Genomic DNA, 16,933 nt, shown 5'->3' on the forward strand with positions numbered 1-16,933 from the left:
GTGTTTTAGGTCTCATTTGGTTGTTTTACTCTTTCCACTCAGCACTTGGTGTTTCAATGCATGTTGCTGTAAATACACGTGGTCCTTGCATCTGTAGTTGCATAGTAGTACCACATTTTACCTATCCATCTACTCCCCCAATGTGGACACTTAGGTTGCTTCCAGCTCCCAGTAACCACAAAACAACAACCCAGCAACAAAATCCTCTTACATGTTCCCTGATGAACCTGTAAGAGAAGGAGCTGGCTTTTAGGGTCAGAGTTCGCTGTGTTTAGTTTCCCTCATTACTGCCAAGACTCTCTGCTGGAATGGCTGCCCCAGGCTACCCCCACCAGCAGTGCACCTGGCCATGACACCCCTCATTCCCCACCACCATCTGGCATTTTCCAGTTTTTCTAATTTTTGCCAGTCTAATCGGTGTAAGTGGTATCTCATTGTCATTTTAATTTGTATTTTTCTGATCATGAACAAATCTGACCATCTCTTCATATGCCTGCAGGCTTGTGGAGGTTACTGTTCCTTAAATGCCCACCCAAGTGCTTGGGGTCTGACTTTCAGCGCCTGGGGGCGCCAGACCAGGCTCCCGAGTCGCGAGCCAGGGGCCTGCGGGAGGTCGTGCATCCGGGTCCGGGAGGCTGGGACAGCTCGCAGAGGAGACAAGCCCAGCGGGACCTGCGGAGCCCCAAGTGGCTCCGAACCGCTGGGCCGTGGGCTGGTCGAGGGAGCCCCAAGAGAGACCCGCAGTCTGGCCCGGGATGGGGGGCGGTCGGGAGGTCGGAGCAGCTGCGCCCGCATCATACCCAAGAGCCGAGGAGGGGCGAGGGCTCTGGAGGAGTGGCTGCCGCCTGCCTGCACTCCGTCGCTCCCGGAGCCTCGTCCTCACCCCCAGCTCAGCTCCCCCTCCCTCAGCTCCTGGGCCCAGTCGGGCGGATGCACCGCTCGCGACCAGGCAGAACGCAGAGGAGCTCCGCAGCGGCGGCATGGAGGAGGAGCTGGCGTGGGAGACCCAGGGCCGTGAGTCCGCGGGCTGGGGGCCGAGACACGGGCGGGTAGAGTAGAGGCCGAGAGGATGCGCCGCAACCCAGCGGGGGCGACCGAGCCTGCACTCTGTGCGGTCCGCGTGGCCACCTGCGTCTTGGGCTTCTTCGTGGCCCCGAGAGGAACTCGCACCTGGCCGAGGGGACATTGGCTGCTCACCTGGGACTTGGGGTGCTCCCCGCCCTGGAGCGGAGAGCTTGGGTGGAGGAGACATTAGCTCGAAAGAAGATGGTAATACGATCCTTTATTGGGTACTTAACTTTGTGTGCCAGACTGAGCCGGGGCTGGCACTTTATTTGATCTCCACGGCAGCCTTCTGGGTAGGACCTACTGTTATCTCCATTTTGCGGAAGAGAGAGCTGAGGCACAAAGTGGTTAAACAAGTTGCCCAAGGTCACACAGCCTTAAAGTGGTAGAAATGCTGAGGGTCCCGGCTCCCTGAGAATGTCGGGGCTGGATGGGGAGTGGAGGAGGTACGGTGTGCTGCAGGGGGGATGAGGGCACCTCAGAGCCCCCTCCAGGAGTGTGCCTGGCTGCTAGGGCCTCTGGGCCGGTCAGTGGCATCCCTGTGGACATCAGCCAGCATGGGGGACCTTTGGCTGCACTGCCTGGTAAAGGGAGAGAAGGACTGTGCCATTTTCCTCAGTGGGATGCAGATGGGAGTGGGGGTTCTATCAGGTGCTAAGTCTTTCAAGCAGTACAGGTTCTGCTTGGGGCAGATATCACTTGAGCAGGCCCTTAAAGAATGTGCAGCAATGGATCATTGGGGTGTGCGGGAGGGAATTCTGCGCAGAGGACCCAGCATAGGCAGAGGCTCAGAGGCCAGAGTGCAGTGTGTGTCTGTTGTGGCCAGAAGGAGGATGCATGAATTGAGATGGATGGAAGAGATGAGACTGAAGTTGATTTCACTGGCGCTCTCCAGGGCCTCCATGCTCTCCTTCAGGCTCTTGGCTGTTTGCCAGCACAAACCAGGCCACTCTTCCAGGCTTCCGCCAAGAGAAACGGAGTCAGAGCTGGTAGGGATCTCTACAGATCACTTTTTCACCCTCCCCTGATTCTACAACGGAACTGAAGCTCCCAAGAGGGATGTTTCCTGCTGTTAGAAAGTGGCAGTGTGGGTACTAAACCCCAGCTTCCCTAAGCTTACGCCTGAACTGCCAGATCTTTTGCTGAACCTGGATCATGGTGGTTTTCGTCCAAGAGTTTAAAGAAAGGAACGCTCAGGACAGTTGCTTCCCAGAGATGTTTGAGATCTGAGAGGGATTCTTCCAGAAGGACCCTCTCCTCCCCTATAGGAAAGGCAGACCCTTTCGGGGGTGAGGAAGGGTGGCGCCATCAATGGGGACCACACTTGGAAGGAGATGTTTTCCCCTCTCCCCTGAAGTATTGACATGAAGCTCCCCCTGTCCCCCTCGTACACCTCTTTCCTGCCATTTACCTGAGCTTGTGGTTTGGTTTTCCAGGGAACAAATGAGTCTCAACTGGGGCAACATCTTATATAGTTCAAAAGCCCTGAAGAGATTTAATGATTTGTGTGTCACTTATTCATTCAGCAAATATACGCCAGGGCCTGAATTTTGGGATATAGTAGTTCACAAGTCAGACAAAAATCTCTCCCTTCATGGGCTTATATTATAATGGGGGAAGCAGACACTAAAGCTAATAAGTATGTAAATATAGCATAGGCCAGTGGTGAGGGGTGCTGTAGAGAAAAGCAGTGCAGGGAGGCGGGTAGGGAGGGTGTTTCCTTGGTTGGGGCTTCACTGGCTCAGAGAACCCTGAACAAAGGAAGCCCCACCCCCCCCAGGTCTTTGGCCGCCAGAATTTATTCTCTGACCCTTTGTTTTGGAGGAATAATAGTGATGATGACAATGGTACTATTTGCCAGATACCATGCTAGGAGCTTTTCACATACTTATATCCAATCATTACAATAACCCTGCAGGGCAGCTCATGTCCCCATTTTGCAGATGAGGAAACTGAGGCACAGAAAAATTAAGTAACCTAAGTCACACAGCCAGGAAATGGCTCAGCCAGAGGGCAGCAGCTCTGAGGTCCATAGGTTGCATCTATGAGGCCTCAGAAAGCCCCAAACCCTTTCCTGTATCTGGAAAGCCACGTGGAATTTATCTGGAAAAAACAAATTGATGGCTGGCTTTCTGTCACTTTAATGCATCCTAGCTTTCCCTGCCAGGACACTGGCGACCTGTCCCTGGATACACAGAGGGGCTGGGTCTGGACATTCGCAGTGGACCAAATGTGCAGGATGTAGGTTCAGCAACAATAAAACCTCAAGTTGCATGTCCTGTACTGATTGTGCAAAGGGCCAGCTAATATTGCATTGGCCAAAAAGTTCGTTCGGGTTTTTCTGTAAGATATTACGAGAAAACCTGAACGAACTTTTTGGCCAGCCCAATATTTGTCCCTGTGCTTGTGTATCTAAGCCTTTCTGAAGGGGGGACAGGCATCTGTCAGCTTGGGGATTTTCAGTGTCACTCATGGAAGCAGAGTTTTGTGGATTCCTCCATGTGCTCAGCCTTGGGCCCACTGTGAAATGTGGGTGGGTTGGCAAGTGTCAGGTGTGGCCAGAGCCCCTAAGGAGCTTGAGGTCCAGCCAAAGAGACCGGACATCCTTATAAGCCAAGAGCAGTCAGGATGACGGCAGCATGGGGGTCTGGTGAGATGAGCCCTGGACCACGTCGTCAGGCCTGAGTCCCCCTGGCCTGGCCACCAACCCTCTGAGCCCACCGCTGGCCATGGCAAGGGGCCGGAAGGGGGGCTTGGAGGTTCCTTCTAGTCTGAGACTGAGGTGAAGGCGCAGGGACAAGGATGAGAGGAGTGCAGAGACCACAGAGAAGGCAATCAGTGAGGCCCCACAGCCGGGAGGCGAAAGCTGCTTAGGATTTGGGGATGAGGAGAGAAGAGGTGGAGGGACCAGGACAAAGAAGCCGGGTGAACACGCGCCTCTGGCCTCGCCCGGGCCTGACGCAGTGCGTGGCTCAGTAAATCCTGGCTGCCTTCTTCACTGATGGAGCCATGGAAAAGGTGGTTATCGACTCCAATGGGAATGAATTGCATTCCCTTCCTCAAGAACAGCAATAGCAGTCAGGAAAACTGGATGACGGGGCACCTCTGAGAGGGGAGGGGCACACACCTGGCTCCTGTGGATGGTCTTGCCCACGGTCTCCCAGCTTTAGGGTTCTGCCGAGTCCTGGTCACGTGGACATGAGCTGCGTTGGAAGGAGAAGCAGCCTGTCTGGGGAAGTCTCCAACATTAAGAAAGAGGAGAGGGATCCACCCACCATTCTGAGCTGGAAGACCCCCTGCCTAGGAGACTTCAGGCCAGGGAGGGGCTGTTCCCCGATCCTCCTTACACAGTGTCGGGGGTCCTCCGCCCTCATCCTGCACCCCTTTTTGTCCCCACGGTGCTTCCTCTGGAGAGGCAGCTCCACGAGGCTGCCCGCCGGAACCACGCTGGGAGGATGAAGGAGCTGATCGGGAGGAGAGTACACATCAGGGCCAGAAATCACATGTGTAAAGGGGCTCCGGCTGGGAATAATGCTATAGTGTCACCTCCACACAGGAGGGACAGTTCACGGAGCCTGGAGCAGGTACATCGGCACGTGTTAACTTGGGGGAGGCTCAGGCCCTGGCCTCCTTGTCCACTTTGTCTCAAAATCTCTGAGGCCCAAAGTCAGGGTCAGGATTCCAGCGCTCTTAACTCTTAATCCTTGTGACCCATCCAGAAGGCTCCTCCCAGAAACAAATTTAGAGTCAGGAGGACAGGGGGTCAAAGGTCAGGAGTTGGAGGCTGGCAGGTAGGGACAGGCACCTGGAGAGACAAAGGTGGCCTGGTGCCTCTGGTCAGAAGTCCAGGGGTTCTGGACCAAGGGAGGCTGATGTGTCAGTTGCCAATTTTTTTTTTTTTTACAGTGTTTTTTGTTTTAAAGTCTTTATTGAATTTGTTACAATATGGCTTCTGTTTTATGCTTTGGTTTTTTGGCCACAAGGCATGTGAGATCTTAGCTCCCCGACCAGGGGTCCAACCTGCAGCCCCTGCTCTGGAAGGCGAAGTCTTAACCACTGGACCGCCAGGTCCCTGAGGCAGCAATTTAGTTCAGTTCTCTGAGGGCCCGCTGTGCCCACTGGGTGTGTAAAACTGTTGTGGGCCCAGGCCTGCCCTTGGCCTGGTGGGGAAGCAGGCCAGGCACTGCTGACGCGGCCTCACGGAAGGGTGCAGGTGGGCTGGTTCACAGCCCTGCTGGAGAAGAGGGCAGAGGGAAAAGCCATTCTTCTGGTTGGGGACACTGGGGACTGGCCTGGGTACCACGTGGGGTAGCCTCTCCATGTGCTGGGGCTTCTAGCTGTCAGGAGCATCTTAGAGGAGATGCCAGGGCCTGGGTGAGAGGTCAGTGGAGGCTGAAAGGGTTGGATGCAGGATTCCTGACTGCAGCAGTTATCCTCTGTCTGGTTTGATGTGACAGGGGTACAACTTGGGTCTTCACAGCCTGCCTAGGGCTCAGCAATAGTAGCAGGAATTCTAGGGTGTGTCTGGTGTGTTTTGGTTTTCAGAGCACTCATCTACCTGTTTCCTAGTGGTTCTCACTCACCCCTGGAGAGGGGAGGAGAGCAGGGAGGATTAGTCCTATTTATAGATGGAGGCAGGCACAGAGGAGGGCAGCAAGTCACCTTAGGTCACACAGCACATTATTGGTGACTGGAGCCTTGGTCTCATCTCCTGGACAAGCACTGGCAAGGAAACATGGACTTGCAAGTTGGACTTGCATCTTATGGATGATAGGTTGCTAATGCCAGATTCATTCATTCATTTACTCGTTGAATGATTCATTTGTTCAATAAGTATTAAGGGCTTACTTTGTGCTGGCACTGTGCTAGGTGATGGGGACAGCAGAACCCATGGCAGACACGGTCCCAGCCCTCTTGGAGCTGATAGTCTGGTGGGGGAAAACAGACAGTAAATAGAGTATCTCACAAATAGTTCATTCCCACTGTCACAATTTGAGAGCATGTGGGCGTCAGAGGGGCCCTCTCGGCCAGAAGTCTTCCCAAGGAAGTGGCATTTTTGTGGGAGCCAGTGAAAAAGGGCAGTGTTTCCAGGCAGAGGGGACAGCATGGGAAAGGAGGGGACAGCTCGTCCCCAGAGAGACCACACAGAAAATTAGTGTTTTCTTTTGTTGCCCCATCACATGCTGAAAACTGTGGAGGGAAGTGGGTTCTTGGGTTGGAGGCTGGCTTCCCCAAGGCCTGCTCAGATGTGCTGAGGGCCAGAGACCAGGGTGAACTGCCAGGTCGGTCTGACAGTGAGTTTGGGGGTGGGGGGGTAGGTCAGAACCCTTCAGCCCTGTTCTGAAGGAAGGAGGGGACAGAACCCAGGCACTCAGGATTCCTCAGGGACTTGGAAAATAATCCTCAGACACAGGTGGCTGCCCGGAAGAGGGAGCAACAGGAACAGACTTAGAGACAGGATGTTGTCTGGCGTTTCTGAGAAGCAGTGCCGGGCCACGCAGGGCCTCATGGGCCCAAGGTTTAGGAGTTTGATCCAAGAACAGTGGGAAGCTGGGAAGAGTTTTAGGTGGGGAACAGACGGATCTAGACATGGTGTTTTACTACATTGATTTCAGCAGCTGCAGAGTGGAAGAGGAGGGGGTCAGAGCAGAGCTCTGGCCCCAGCCGACTGGTCGCCAGAGCCAGCAAAGGTCCTTCCACCCCGCAGACCAGCTGTCCTGGCCGGGAGGGAGGGAGGCTGTGCGAGGTGGGCCGGGCAGCCAGCTGGTGCCTCACAGGTTTCCTCTCCCTCCTGGCAGGTGGGCAGGGTGGCCCAGCACCGGGCCGCGGGCGCAGGGCACGAGCAGGCTGTGCGGCTGCTCCTGGAACACGAGGCTGCTGTGGATGATGAGGATGCGGTACGGGTCCCCTCACGCAGGCATGTCTGTGTGTGCGTGTCCGTCTTCCTGTCTGTCTTAGGGTGGGGCAGGGGCATCAGAACTCATTCTGGGTCTATGAGCCAGCTGTCAGTGCCGAGGTCGTCACTGATACACAGATGAACAGGTGCAGGCTGGGCAGGGGGCAAAGTCGTCAGGGGCCAAAGTCACTGTACCAATCCCACTTTCCCTTTGCACAGTCATAAAGATCTCTTCATTTTCAAGGGCCTTTCAGTTCTCAGCCTTTTCAGTCCCTCGTGATGTCATGTGAACAGGGAGAGATATGGGCTGTAGAACAGGTAATTGGGTGGGTTGACAAAGGCCTCATTAGTAAAGTCATCGGGAGGGAGGTCTCTCATGATATGCCACAGGGCTCTGCCCTGGCAAACACTAACCCATATAACCTGGATAAAGACTAAGAGTCTTACTTAGCAAATTGGCACGGAGCACACTGCTAAGAGAGAGAACAGAATAATAACAAGGTCTACAAATTTATCCCTACGGGTTTGGGTAAAGAGCTGAATCTGACAACGGCATTTGGCAGGGATACATTTTTTTTTTTTTTTTTAATTTTTTATTTATGGCTGTGTTGGGTCTTCGTTTCTGTGCGAGGGCTTTCTCCAGTTGCGGCGAGCGGGGGCCACTCTTCATTGCAGTGCGCGGGCCTCTCACTATCGCGGCCTCTCTTGTTGCGGAGCACAGGCTCCAGACGCGCAGGCTCAGTAGTTGTGGCTCACGGGCCTAGTTGCTCCGCGGCATGTGGTATCCTCCCAGACCAGGGCTCGAACCCGTGTCCCCTGCATTGGCAGGCAGATTCTCAACCGCTGCGCCACCAGGGAAGCCCCAGGGATACATTTTTTAAAAATTATAAACTTCTCTGCAGAAACTTAGCTTCCATGGAAATACTTTTCTTTGTCCTGACTCCTCTTTGCTCTGAGGCTCCACCACGAAGGGGGCTTGATTACAAGTCAGGGCTGGGAGTGGGGCAGCAACACCTGCCTCCTCACTCCCTCACCCCATCTCCTCCCTGCTCCTGCTTAGGCTTCATTTAGAGATGACCCTGGAAGGAGAGTGTATGGGTTCCTTAGTCTGAGTGTCCCAATAAACCACTGGAACTTCTTGCATCAGCCTTTTGCCCACAAAGACCCTCACTGTTGGGACTTGCCTGGTGGTGCAGTGGTTAAGAATCCACCTGCCAATGCAGAGGACACGGGTTCGAGCCCTGGGCCGGGAAGATCCCACATGCCGCGGAGCAACTAAGCCCATGCTCCACAACTACTGAACCTGCGCTCTACAGCCCATGAGCCACAACTACTGAGCCTATGTGCCACAACTACTGAAGCCCGTGCGCCTGGAGTCCGTGCTCCACAACAAGAGAAGCCACGGCAATGAGAAGCCCGCGCTCCGCAACGAAGAGTAGCCCCTGCTCACCGCAACCAGAGAAAGCCCGCGTGCAGCAAGGAAGACCCAACGCAGCCAAAAATAAATAAATAAATTAATTAATTAAAAAAAAAAGACCCTCACTATCACCACCATGCTCTGTTATTTCTTCCTTGAGGGACTGAGTGAGAAAAGAAGATATGAGGGAGAATAGTAAGAGAGGGTACTTACAAATCTTCTCTGTTTCCTTTGCAAACAGCAATAAATACGTTTTGAAAAATAAGAAGGCTGGTAGGCATGCCTACTTTAATAACAGGAGGGTGGAGGAGACACTGGAGAAGGGAAATCCTGTTGTTGGGGGGAAAGTCTCTAGTGAAAAGCCACAGGGCTCTGTCCTAGATAGTTCCTGGAACTAGGCCAGTGAGGTATCTTGGGGTTCCCACTGGCAAGAGGCTCTGTCTCCCATGACTCTCCTCCCCCAGCCTTGAGCCTTGACCCTTTTCATTCCCAAGCTCCTGTGGGCTTCTCCCCTTGGACTCTGTCCTTCGTCCTCCAGCCAGCCCACAGTTACTGATATTCTACCAGTGGCTGAGCTCTGAGCCAGTGCTGGGTCTCCTGGCCTCTTTGGTTCTAGCTGAGACCAACTCTAGTCCCCATTTGAGGTGCTATGGTGGGTCCAGCACCTTCCCAAGGTTTCAGGAGGAAGGGCTTAAATTCTTGTGGTCACTCTTGGCTCTTACTTCCAGCTTCTGCTCAGTTTTTGCCGTCCTCTTGAAATTTTGCACATAGTCCTTTGTCTCTACCTTGGCATCACCCCTAACATGGACCACAGTCCTTCTCCCCACTTTCCATAGAGACCCCATTCACACACTTTGATGTGGGGCAGGCTTTCCAAAATAAGAGATGGAGGGGATTTACATTACACACAAAAACAATGTAAAAATCCTAAAATCCTGTCTTTGACTTTCCTGTTCTTTATTATTTTCTTTCCTTTACCATATGCTTTATTTTTTTCTTTTTTTTAAATTTATTTTTTAAATTGAAGTATAGTTGATTTACAATGTTGTGTTAATTTCTGCTGTACAACAAAGTGACTCAGTTATACATATACATACATTCTTTTTTATACTGTTTTCCATTATGGTTTATCCCAGGACATTAAATATAGTTCCCTGTGCTATACAGTAGGACCTTGTCCATCTATTCTTTTTTTTAAAAATTTATTTATTATTTATTTTTGGCTGTGTTGGGTCTTCGTTTCTGTGTGAGGGCTTTCTCTAGTTGCGGCAAGCGGGGGCCACTCTTCATCGTGATGTGCGGGCCTCTCACTGTCGCGGCCTCTCTTGTTGCGGAGCACAGGCTCCAGATGCGCAGGCTCAGTAGTTGTGGCTCACGGGCCTAGTTGCTCCGCGGCATGTGGGATCCTCCCAGACCAGAGCTCGAACCCGTGTCCCCTGCATTGGCAGGCAGATTCTCAACCACTGCGCCACCAGGGAAGCCCCGTCTATTCTTTATGTAATAGTTTGCATCTACTAACCCCAAACTCCCAGCCCATCCCTCCCTCCTCCCCCCTCCCCCTTGGCAACCACAAGTTTGTTCTCTATGCCATTCCTGTTCTTTAAAGTCCCTTGGTCCTTTCCTTGTCTTGGGCTTGGCCTCTTTCCCTGCCCCACTTTCAGTGCTGTCCTTGTCTGTACCATCCCCGCCCTGCCTCCAAATTCCTGCCATGATGCCCAGTCAGTTCTTTCTGGGTTTCACCTTTCATGCCAACCACTTGTCACAGCTTTTACCCAAACCCAGTTCTGTCCCTAAGAGGGATTCTGGTGCCAACCACTAAGACCCCTTTTCCTGGTACCCCCCCAGAAGCTCTTTGTGGAGCCAAGTGGGGAAGCGGTTGTGACTAGGGTGCTCTGTGCAGGTGCTGGGGTGAGGCACCCTTTCCCCCAGAGGTCCAGACTGTGAAATTGAGGCTGATTCAGGACTAGGCCAACCCTGTTCTTCTGGCAGCTTAGAGTGTGCTGGGGATGAGGACACATCAGGGGACACTGATCCCTTAGACCTTCCTGAGGTGGGCTCTGCATTTCTGCTCCCAGCTGGACTTGGGAGCATTTTCCCACTGCAAGCCTGCTTCTTATGCTTGTGGGGAGGTTCTGTGGCCCATCAGTACCAGGTCACCCTGTGAGCTCATCCTATGAATGACAGGCCATTGGCCTCACCAGAGGACCCAGAGCCACACATGACCCTGTTTCTGTGGGAAAATATGTTCTGGTCTTTGAACGCCCAACTTAGAGACAAACTTTGGGGCTGTCCAAGGCTGAGGGAGGCCAGTGCAGCCTGTAGGCAGAAGGTGGTGATGATCTCCCAGGCCTCTGTTCTGCTCAGACCCTGCCGCATCCCACCACACTCAAGGAAGGACAGAGAAAAACCACTTCTAAGAGGGTGGCTGGCTGTCAGTGCATCCTGGGAGGTGAGTTTGGAGGCTTGGGGGGGCTCTTCACAGAGAAGGAAAGACTCAGTAGAGGTGGGGATGAAGGCTGCCCTCAGATGCAGAACCCCACGAAGGTGGAGGTCAGTGCAGGGGCTCTGGTGACCTGGAAACACTTCGCAGATGTTGAGGAAGAGCATCCTGCAGATAGGATCTGGGCTGCCATCAGAAGAAGACCTAGATGTATTTTCAGTTGCTCCAAAGGGCCAGTAGGGTGGAAAGCACAGGGATGCAGATTTCAGTTCAGCATGAGGAGGGACTTTCACTTTCTCTTTCAGTTTCAGGGACTTTCTCTCACAGTGAGAAGTGTTTGACGGTGCAGTGGTTGTCTTGTGCAGCGGCGAGATGCCATCCCTTCATGTGTGCAGACCTAAGCCATCTGCCTGCAGGATGTGCTGCAGGAGATTCAAACAGTTGATTCTCAAACGCCAGTCCAGGATGAGGTCTTCACCAGTCACAGCAAATCAGAAAATTAGAACAATGCAGTGTATGTTTCATGAAGCTGTATTTGGAAAGAGTATACTCTGAGATCAGCTCCTTCCAAATTTTTTGCGGTAAAACGGTCCATCTTTATGAACTGGTGGTGAGAGGAGATGGCAGCTCTTTTATTTTTAAGCTTTATTTGGTATCCCCACAAAGGTTTGCAGTTGTTGGAAGAGTAAATCCTCAGAATTATCACAGGGAGAAAATCTTTTTCCCTTTTTTCTTTTCTTTCTTTTTATTGTATCTATGTGAGAAGATGGCTGTTAGCTGAACCTACTGTGGTGATCATTTCACAATATATGTAAATCAAACGATCATGCTGTATGCCTTAAACTTATACTGTGATGTATGTCAATTATTTGTCAATAAAACTGGGGGGAAAAAAGTTTGCAATAGTGTATCAGCCTCTGGTTAAGACAATTTCCTGGACTTTAAATTCCTAAAGCCCAGAGCTCCCCAGCCTGGGTGGCACTTAAGGTCCCTTATGGTTGCGCGATTTTGCAAAGCACACTTGGGCCCAGGTGGCACAGCCACGCCTCTTCACAGTCCCCTCCCTTCCTCCCCCATGTCCTCTCCCCGAGTTTGGGATGAATGTGCTTCTCCTGTCTGCCTGGTTCAGCCACTTACGGATCCTCCAGATCCTGGTCAACTCCGGGGCCAAGATCCACTGTAAGAACAAGGTAAGGCCTCAGCTGGCGGCCCCCTTGCCCCCTCTAGCTCCTGCTGCACAGGGCTGCCCCCACGCTGCTGCCCGTCCCCATCACTGCCCCTCTGTCCCCTCACGTGCCTCTGCCTGCCCCAGCTTGCCTCGACCCTCTGAGAACCGTCCTGACCCCCCAGCTGAGCTCAGCCTTGTGAAGCTGGGACCCTCACTACTTCCACTGGGGCTGGGAGAAGGGCCTGGGGACGCCTCTTTCACAGCATTGAAAGCCCCTGGCTTCTGATCCCCCTACTCTTTACCACTCTGTGATGTTGGGACAGTCCCCAGTCCTCTGGCCAGCATCTTGTTCACAAAGAGGAATTAAAGTAGCACCCTCAGAAGATTAAATGAGAAGAAGGTAAGGCCTTCTCCCTCCCACGGGGCCCCGGCTCCCTTGTGCTCAGTATGGCCAGGTAGAAGGAGCAAAGCACCATTTACCAAGCTCTGGGACCTTGGGCAAGTTATTTTACCACCCTGAGCCTCAGTTTTCCCATTTGGAAATAGGGGTGCTAGTACCCACCTCTGAGCTGAGGCATAAGTAAATGCGGTGCTGTGTCTAAAGTACCTGGCCCAGTGCCTGGCACGTTAGCGACCCTGGCAGTGCCCCGTTGCTCACTGGTGTGTGCTATGGTTTGAGGGAGGAGAGCCCCAGGGAGTCAAGAGTGCCCAGAATCCCTGAACTGGTGTCTCAACTTTTAGGGGGTTGGTGGCCCTTATGAAAATGCAAACATTTCTGGGCCAAATACCTTCAGCCAGGAATTCTCAACCTTGGTCCTTAGAGAGACAGAGTTTGGGGATCCATGAGCTTTGAAGGGAAAACAAGGACAGTTTTTTTTTTTAAACTGCCCTCTGCTTGAAATTTTAGCATTTCTTTCCATGATGAATGCAGGTAGAATTAATATTACCTGTGACATTGTCTCTAAGACAAAATGTAGCTCTTTTCATATCACATTACAGTTTTTGCAGTTATCTCAAAATACTGTTTATGCTCATGATTACTTTGAAATCATGGCGGTAGTTATTAGACCTTTCAGTAGATCTTGTTGTTTAATGGATCAGTAAAGCACATATGCTACTAGATAAAAAATTTGGGTTTTAATATTTTGATAATTCTATTTCAATATCATTGTTTTTCTTTTCTTGTAGGCAGAATACTGTCTGCCCCAAGATGTCCATATCCCTATCCCTAGAACCTGTGAACTCTAGAACCTATCATGGCAAAAGGAATTTTTCAGATGTGATTAAGTTAAGGACCTTGAGATGGGGAGACTATTCTGGATTATCCACATGTGCCCACATGTCCTTTTAGGGGAAAGAAGGAGGGAGGCAGGAGAATCAGAGAAGGAGATGTGATTGAAGGAAGCAGAGGTCGGAGTGATGTGACCCACAAGCCAAGGAATGCGGGTAGCCTCTAGAAGCTGGAAAGGCCAGGAAATGGATTCTCCTAGAAACTCCAGAAGAGAAGCAGCCCTCCCAGCCCATTTTAGACTTTTGACCTCCAGAACTGTAAGATAATAGATGCGTGTTCACCAGACAACAAAAAGGGCCATGGCACACAGGAGGTCTGCCCTATACCATTGCTAGGATCTTGTTGGCAGTGGTAGAAATGTCTGACAGCTCCCAGTGAAGGATACCCACTAGGTTATGGGCCACAGGATCCAAGCCCAGAGTGTGGGATCCAAGCCCAGTTTCAAGCTGAGGGCCCTCCTGTCCAGTCCTGCCTGTCTGGCTTAGCCTTAGAGAGAGTCTCAGTGGTCTTGGAGAATCCAGTAGCTGTTGCGATGAAATTTGCTATCAACACAGAATGAGCCTCAGTGTTCTAGAATGAGGGAGGTGAGGTCTTAAGTGTGTGTGGAGGGCAGGGCTCTGAGTAGTGGATCTTCTAGTTAAGCAGGTCCACTCCATATTAGTTTTCTGTTTTTGGTAACAAACCACCCTAAAATGTAGTGGCTTAAAGTAACATTGATTTATGATTTTTTCATAATGTCATTGGCTGGTCAGTTCCTCTGGCCTTGCCTGGGCTCACTTATGAGGACACAGTCAGCACATGTCTGGGGCCTCTGCAGGAAGAGGGAACGTTGTGGATGGTGTGGCCAGCGTCTCCAGGTGGTAGCTGATATTCATGGAGACTTCCTTCTGTGACAGCCCCAGGACATCAAAAGAGCAAGAGTAGAAGTAGCCCGGTTTCTTGAGATATTACTTCTACCGCATTCTACTGGTCAAAGCCTATCACAGGGTCAGCCTCGTTTCAGAGGGAGGAAAATATCGGATTCCTCCTCTTGATGTGAAGAGTAGCACAGTCCTGTTGCTTGATCTTGGGACAATTTCTCAGTCCATCCTGTTTTTCATGACCTTGCCACTTTTGAAGAGTACTGGTCAAGTATTTTGTAGAATATCCTTCAACTTGGTTTTGTCTGATGTTTTTCTCATGATTAGATTGGGGTTATGGAACTTTGGGAAGAAGATCACAGAGGTCAAATGCCCTTCTCATTACCTCCTATCAGGGGGCATGTGATACCATTGTGATTCGTCACTGGTGATGGTCTCTTGATCCAGTTCTGACACCAATTCCGATGTGTGTTTTTTTCCACATCACCAAGCAGTTAACTCAATTCCCCGTGGACACTGACCGGGAGTCCACAAATTTAACTCATTTCTGACACTACTTGGAGATAGTGTCAGGTTCTGCCGGTTAAGGGTTCAGTCCTACAAGACTGTCCACACTTTGGATGCCAATCACAAGCCCAGGTAGTTGCCTGGCTATATAATTGCCTGTAAATCAGAAGTTCCCACGACCCCTTCCCCAGATTCGATTAATTTGCTAGAGCGGCTCTCAGAACTCAGGTAACCGGTTTACTTACTATATTTCTGGTTTATTACAAAGGATATTAAGGATATGAATCATCAATGGCCAGATGAAGAGATGCACAGGGCAAGGTCCTGAATGCAGGTGCTTGTGTCCCCATGGAGTTTGGGACCCGGCACATGGATGTGATCTGATTTACCAACCTGGAAGTTCTCCAAGCCCTGTCCTTTTGGGTTTTTAATGGAGGCTTCATTACATAGACTTGATAGATTAAATTCTCAGCCCTCATTGACTGAACCTCCATCCCCTCTCCTCTCCTCAGAGGTGGGGAGGTGGGTATGGAAGTTCCAACCCTCTAATCACTGTTGGTTCCCCCGGCAACCAGCCCCCATCCTTTGGTTACTTAGGGGCTTCAGGTCACCTCGTTAACATCATAAAAGACACCTTTATCACTGTTACCATTTAGGAGATTCCTAGGGTTTTAGGAGCTCTGTGCCAGGAGCCAGGACAAAGACCAAATATATATTTCTTATTATAAATCACAATATCAAGCTTGATCTCTTGATTAAAATGGTGTCGGCCAGGTTTCTCCACTGGAATGTTAGCATTTTTCCCTTTCCATACTCTATTGTTGGAAACTCTTTGTCGTTTTAATTTACATTTCAATAATGACTAATGACGTCATATATTTTTTCATGTGCTTATTTGCCATTCCATATATCTTCTTTGGTGTGCAGATTATTTTTTAATTGGGGTAATTTCTTATTGATGAGTTTTTAGAGTTCTTTATAGATTTTGGATGCATTTCAAAATAAATTGCAGACATCAATGTACTTCCCTCTAAATATGTCAGCATGCATATTATTAACTAGAGTTCAAATTCTTTGTATACAATGAAATACAAGCTGAGTTTTTGTTTTTTTTTTTTAATTTTATTTATTTATTTATTTATTTATGGCTGTGTTGGGTCTTCATTTCTGTGTGAGGGCTTTCTCTAGTTGCGGCGAGCGGGGGCCACTCTTCATCGCGGTGCGCGGGCCTCTCACTATCGCGGCCTCTCTTGTTGCGGAGCACAGGCTCCAGACGCACAGGCTCAGTAGTTGTGGCCCACGGGCCTAGCCGCTCCGCGGCATGTGGGATCCTCCCAGACCAGGGCTCGAACCCGTGTCCCCTGCATTGGCAGGCAGATTCTCAACCACTGTGCCACCAGGGAAGCCCCCAAGCTGAGTTTTTTAAAAAATATTTATTTATTTTTTATTTGGTTGCACCAGGTCTTAGTTGTGGCTTGCGGGCTCCTTAGTTGCGGCTCCAGGGCTCCTCATTTTAGCTGCGGCTCGCCAGCTCCTTAGTTGTGGCATGTGAACTCTTAGTTGCGGCATGCATGTGGGATCTAGTTCCCTGACCAGGGATGGAATCTAGGCCCCCTGCATTGGGAGTGTGGAGTCTTATCCACTACACCACCAGGGAAGTCCCTACACACTGAAATTTGACAAGTGCTACTCCTCTGTAACCCAAACCACTGTCAACATGTAGAAGACTGTTCCATTGATTTTTTTTTAAAATTAATTAATTAATTAATTTTTATTATTTTTGGCTGTGTTGGGTCTTCGTTTCTATGCGAGGGCACTCTCTAGTTGTGGCAAGCGGGGACCACTCTTCATCGCGGTGCGTGGGCTTTTCACTGTCGTGGCCTCTCTCGTTGCGGGGCACAGGCTCCAGGCGCGCAGGCTCAGTAGTTGTGGCTCACGGGCCCAGTTGCTCCGCGGCATGTGGGATCTTCCCAGACCAGGGCTCGAACCTGTGTCCCCTGCATTGGCAGGCAGACTCTCAACCACTGCGCCACCAGGGAAGCCCTGTTCCGTTGATTTTTATGACCCATTGATGGTTACAATCTATTTGGAAAAGTACTCCAAATAATCTAGCTGTAATGCAAGGCCAGGGTAGAAGCTCTGGGCTATAAACATAGGATTTGCAAACCTCCCTCACTTAAATATTGCTTCTGGGGCTAAGAGACCTTCAATAAAGTGAAGCACAATACGCCTGTATTATCCTAACTTGACCTATGAGGAAATGGGGGCTCAGAGAGGTATAGGTAACTT

The 16,933-nt window shown here is 50.9% G+C and overlaps 1 protein-coding gene across 1 annotated transcript in view; it reads left to right on the forward strand.

Moving 5' to 3' along the window:
* Positions 1 to 225: 225 nt before the first annotated feature.
* The window catches only part of ANKDD1A (ankyrin repeat and death domain containing 1A), a gene marked incomplete at its 5' end in the record, with an annotated part of 39,593 nt that continues 22,885 nt past the window's right edge, over positions 226 to 16,933 (forward strand). Inside the window, 5 exon segments of the mRNA XM_082388225.1 lie at positions 226 to 390; positions 392 to 417; positions 4,463 to 4,568; positions 6,864 to 6,962; positions 11,910 to 12,008. Of these exon segments, the coding sequence (XP_082244351.1) occupies positions 226 to 390; positions 392 to 417; positions 4,463 to 4,568; positions 6,864 to 6,962; positions 11,910 to 12,008 (495 nt within the window).

The sequence above is a fragment of the Balaenoptera borealis genome (genome assembly GCF_965194805.1).
Source record: "Balaenoptera borealis genome assembly, chromosome: 3".
Lineage (NCBI taxonomy): Eukaryota > Metazoa > Chordata > Mammalia > Artiodactyla > Balaenopteridae > Balaenoptera > Balaenoptera borealis.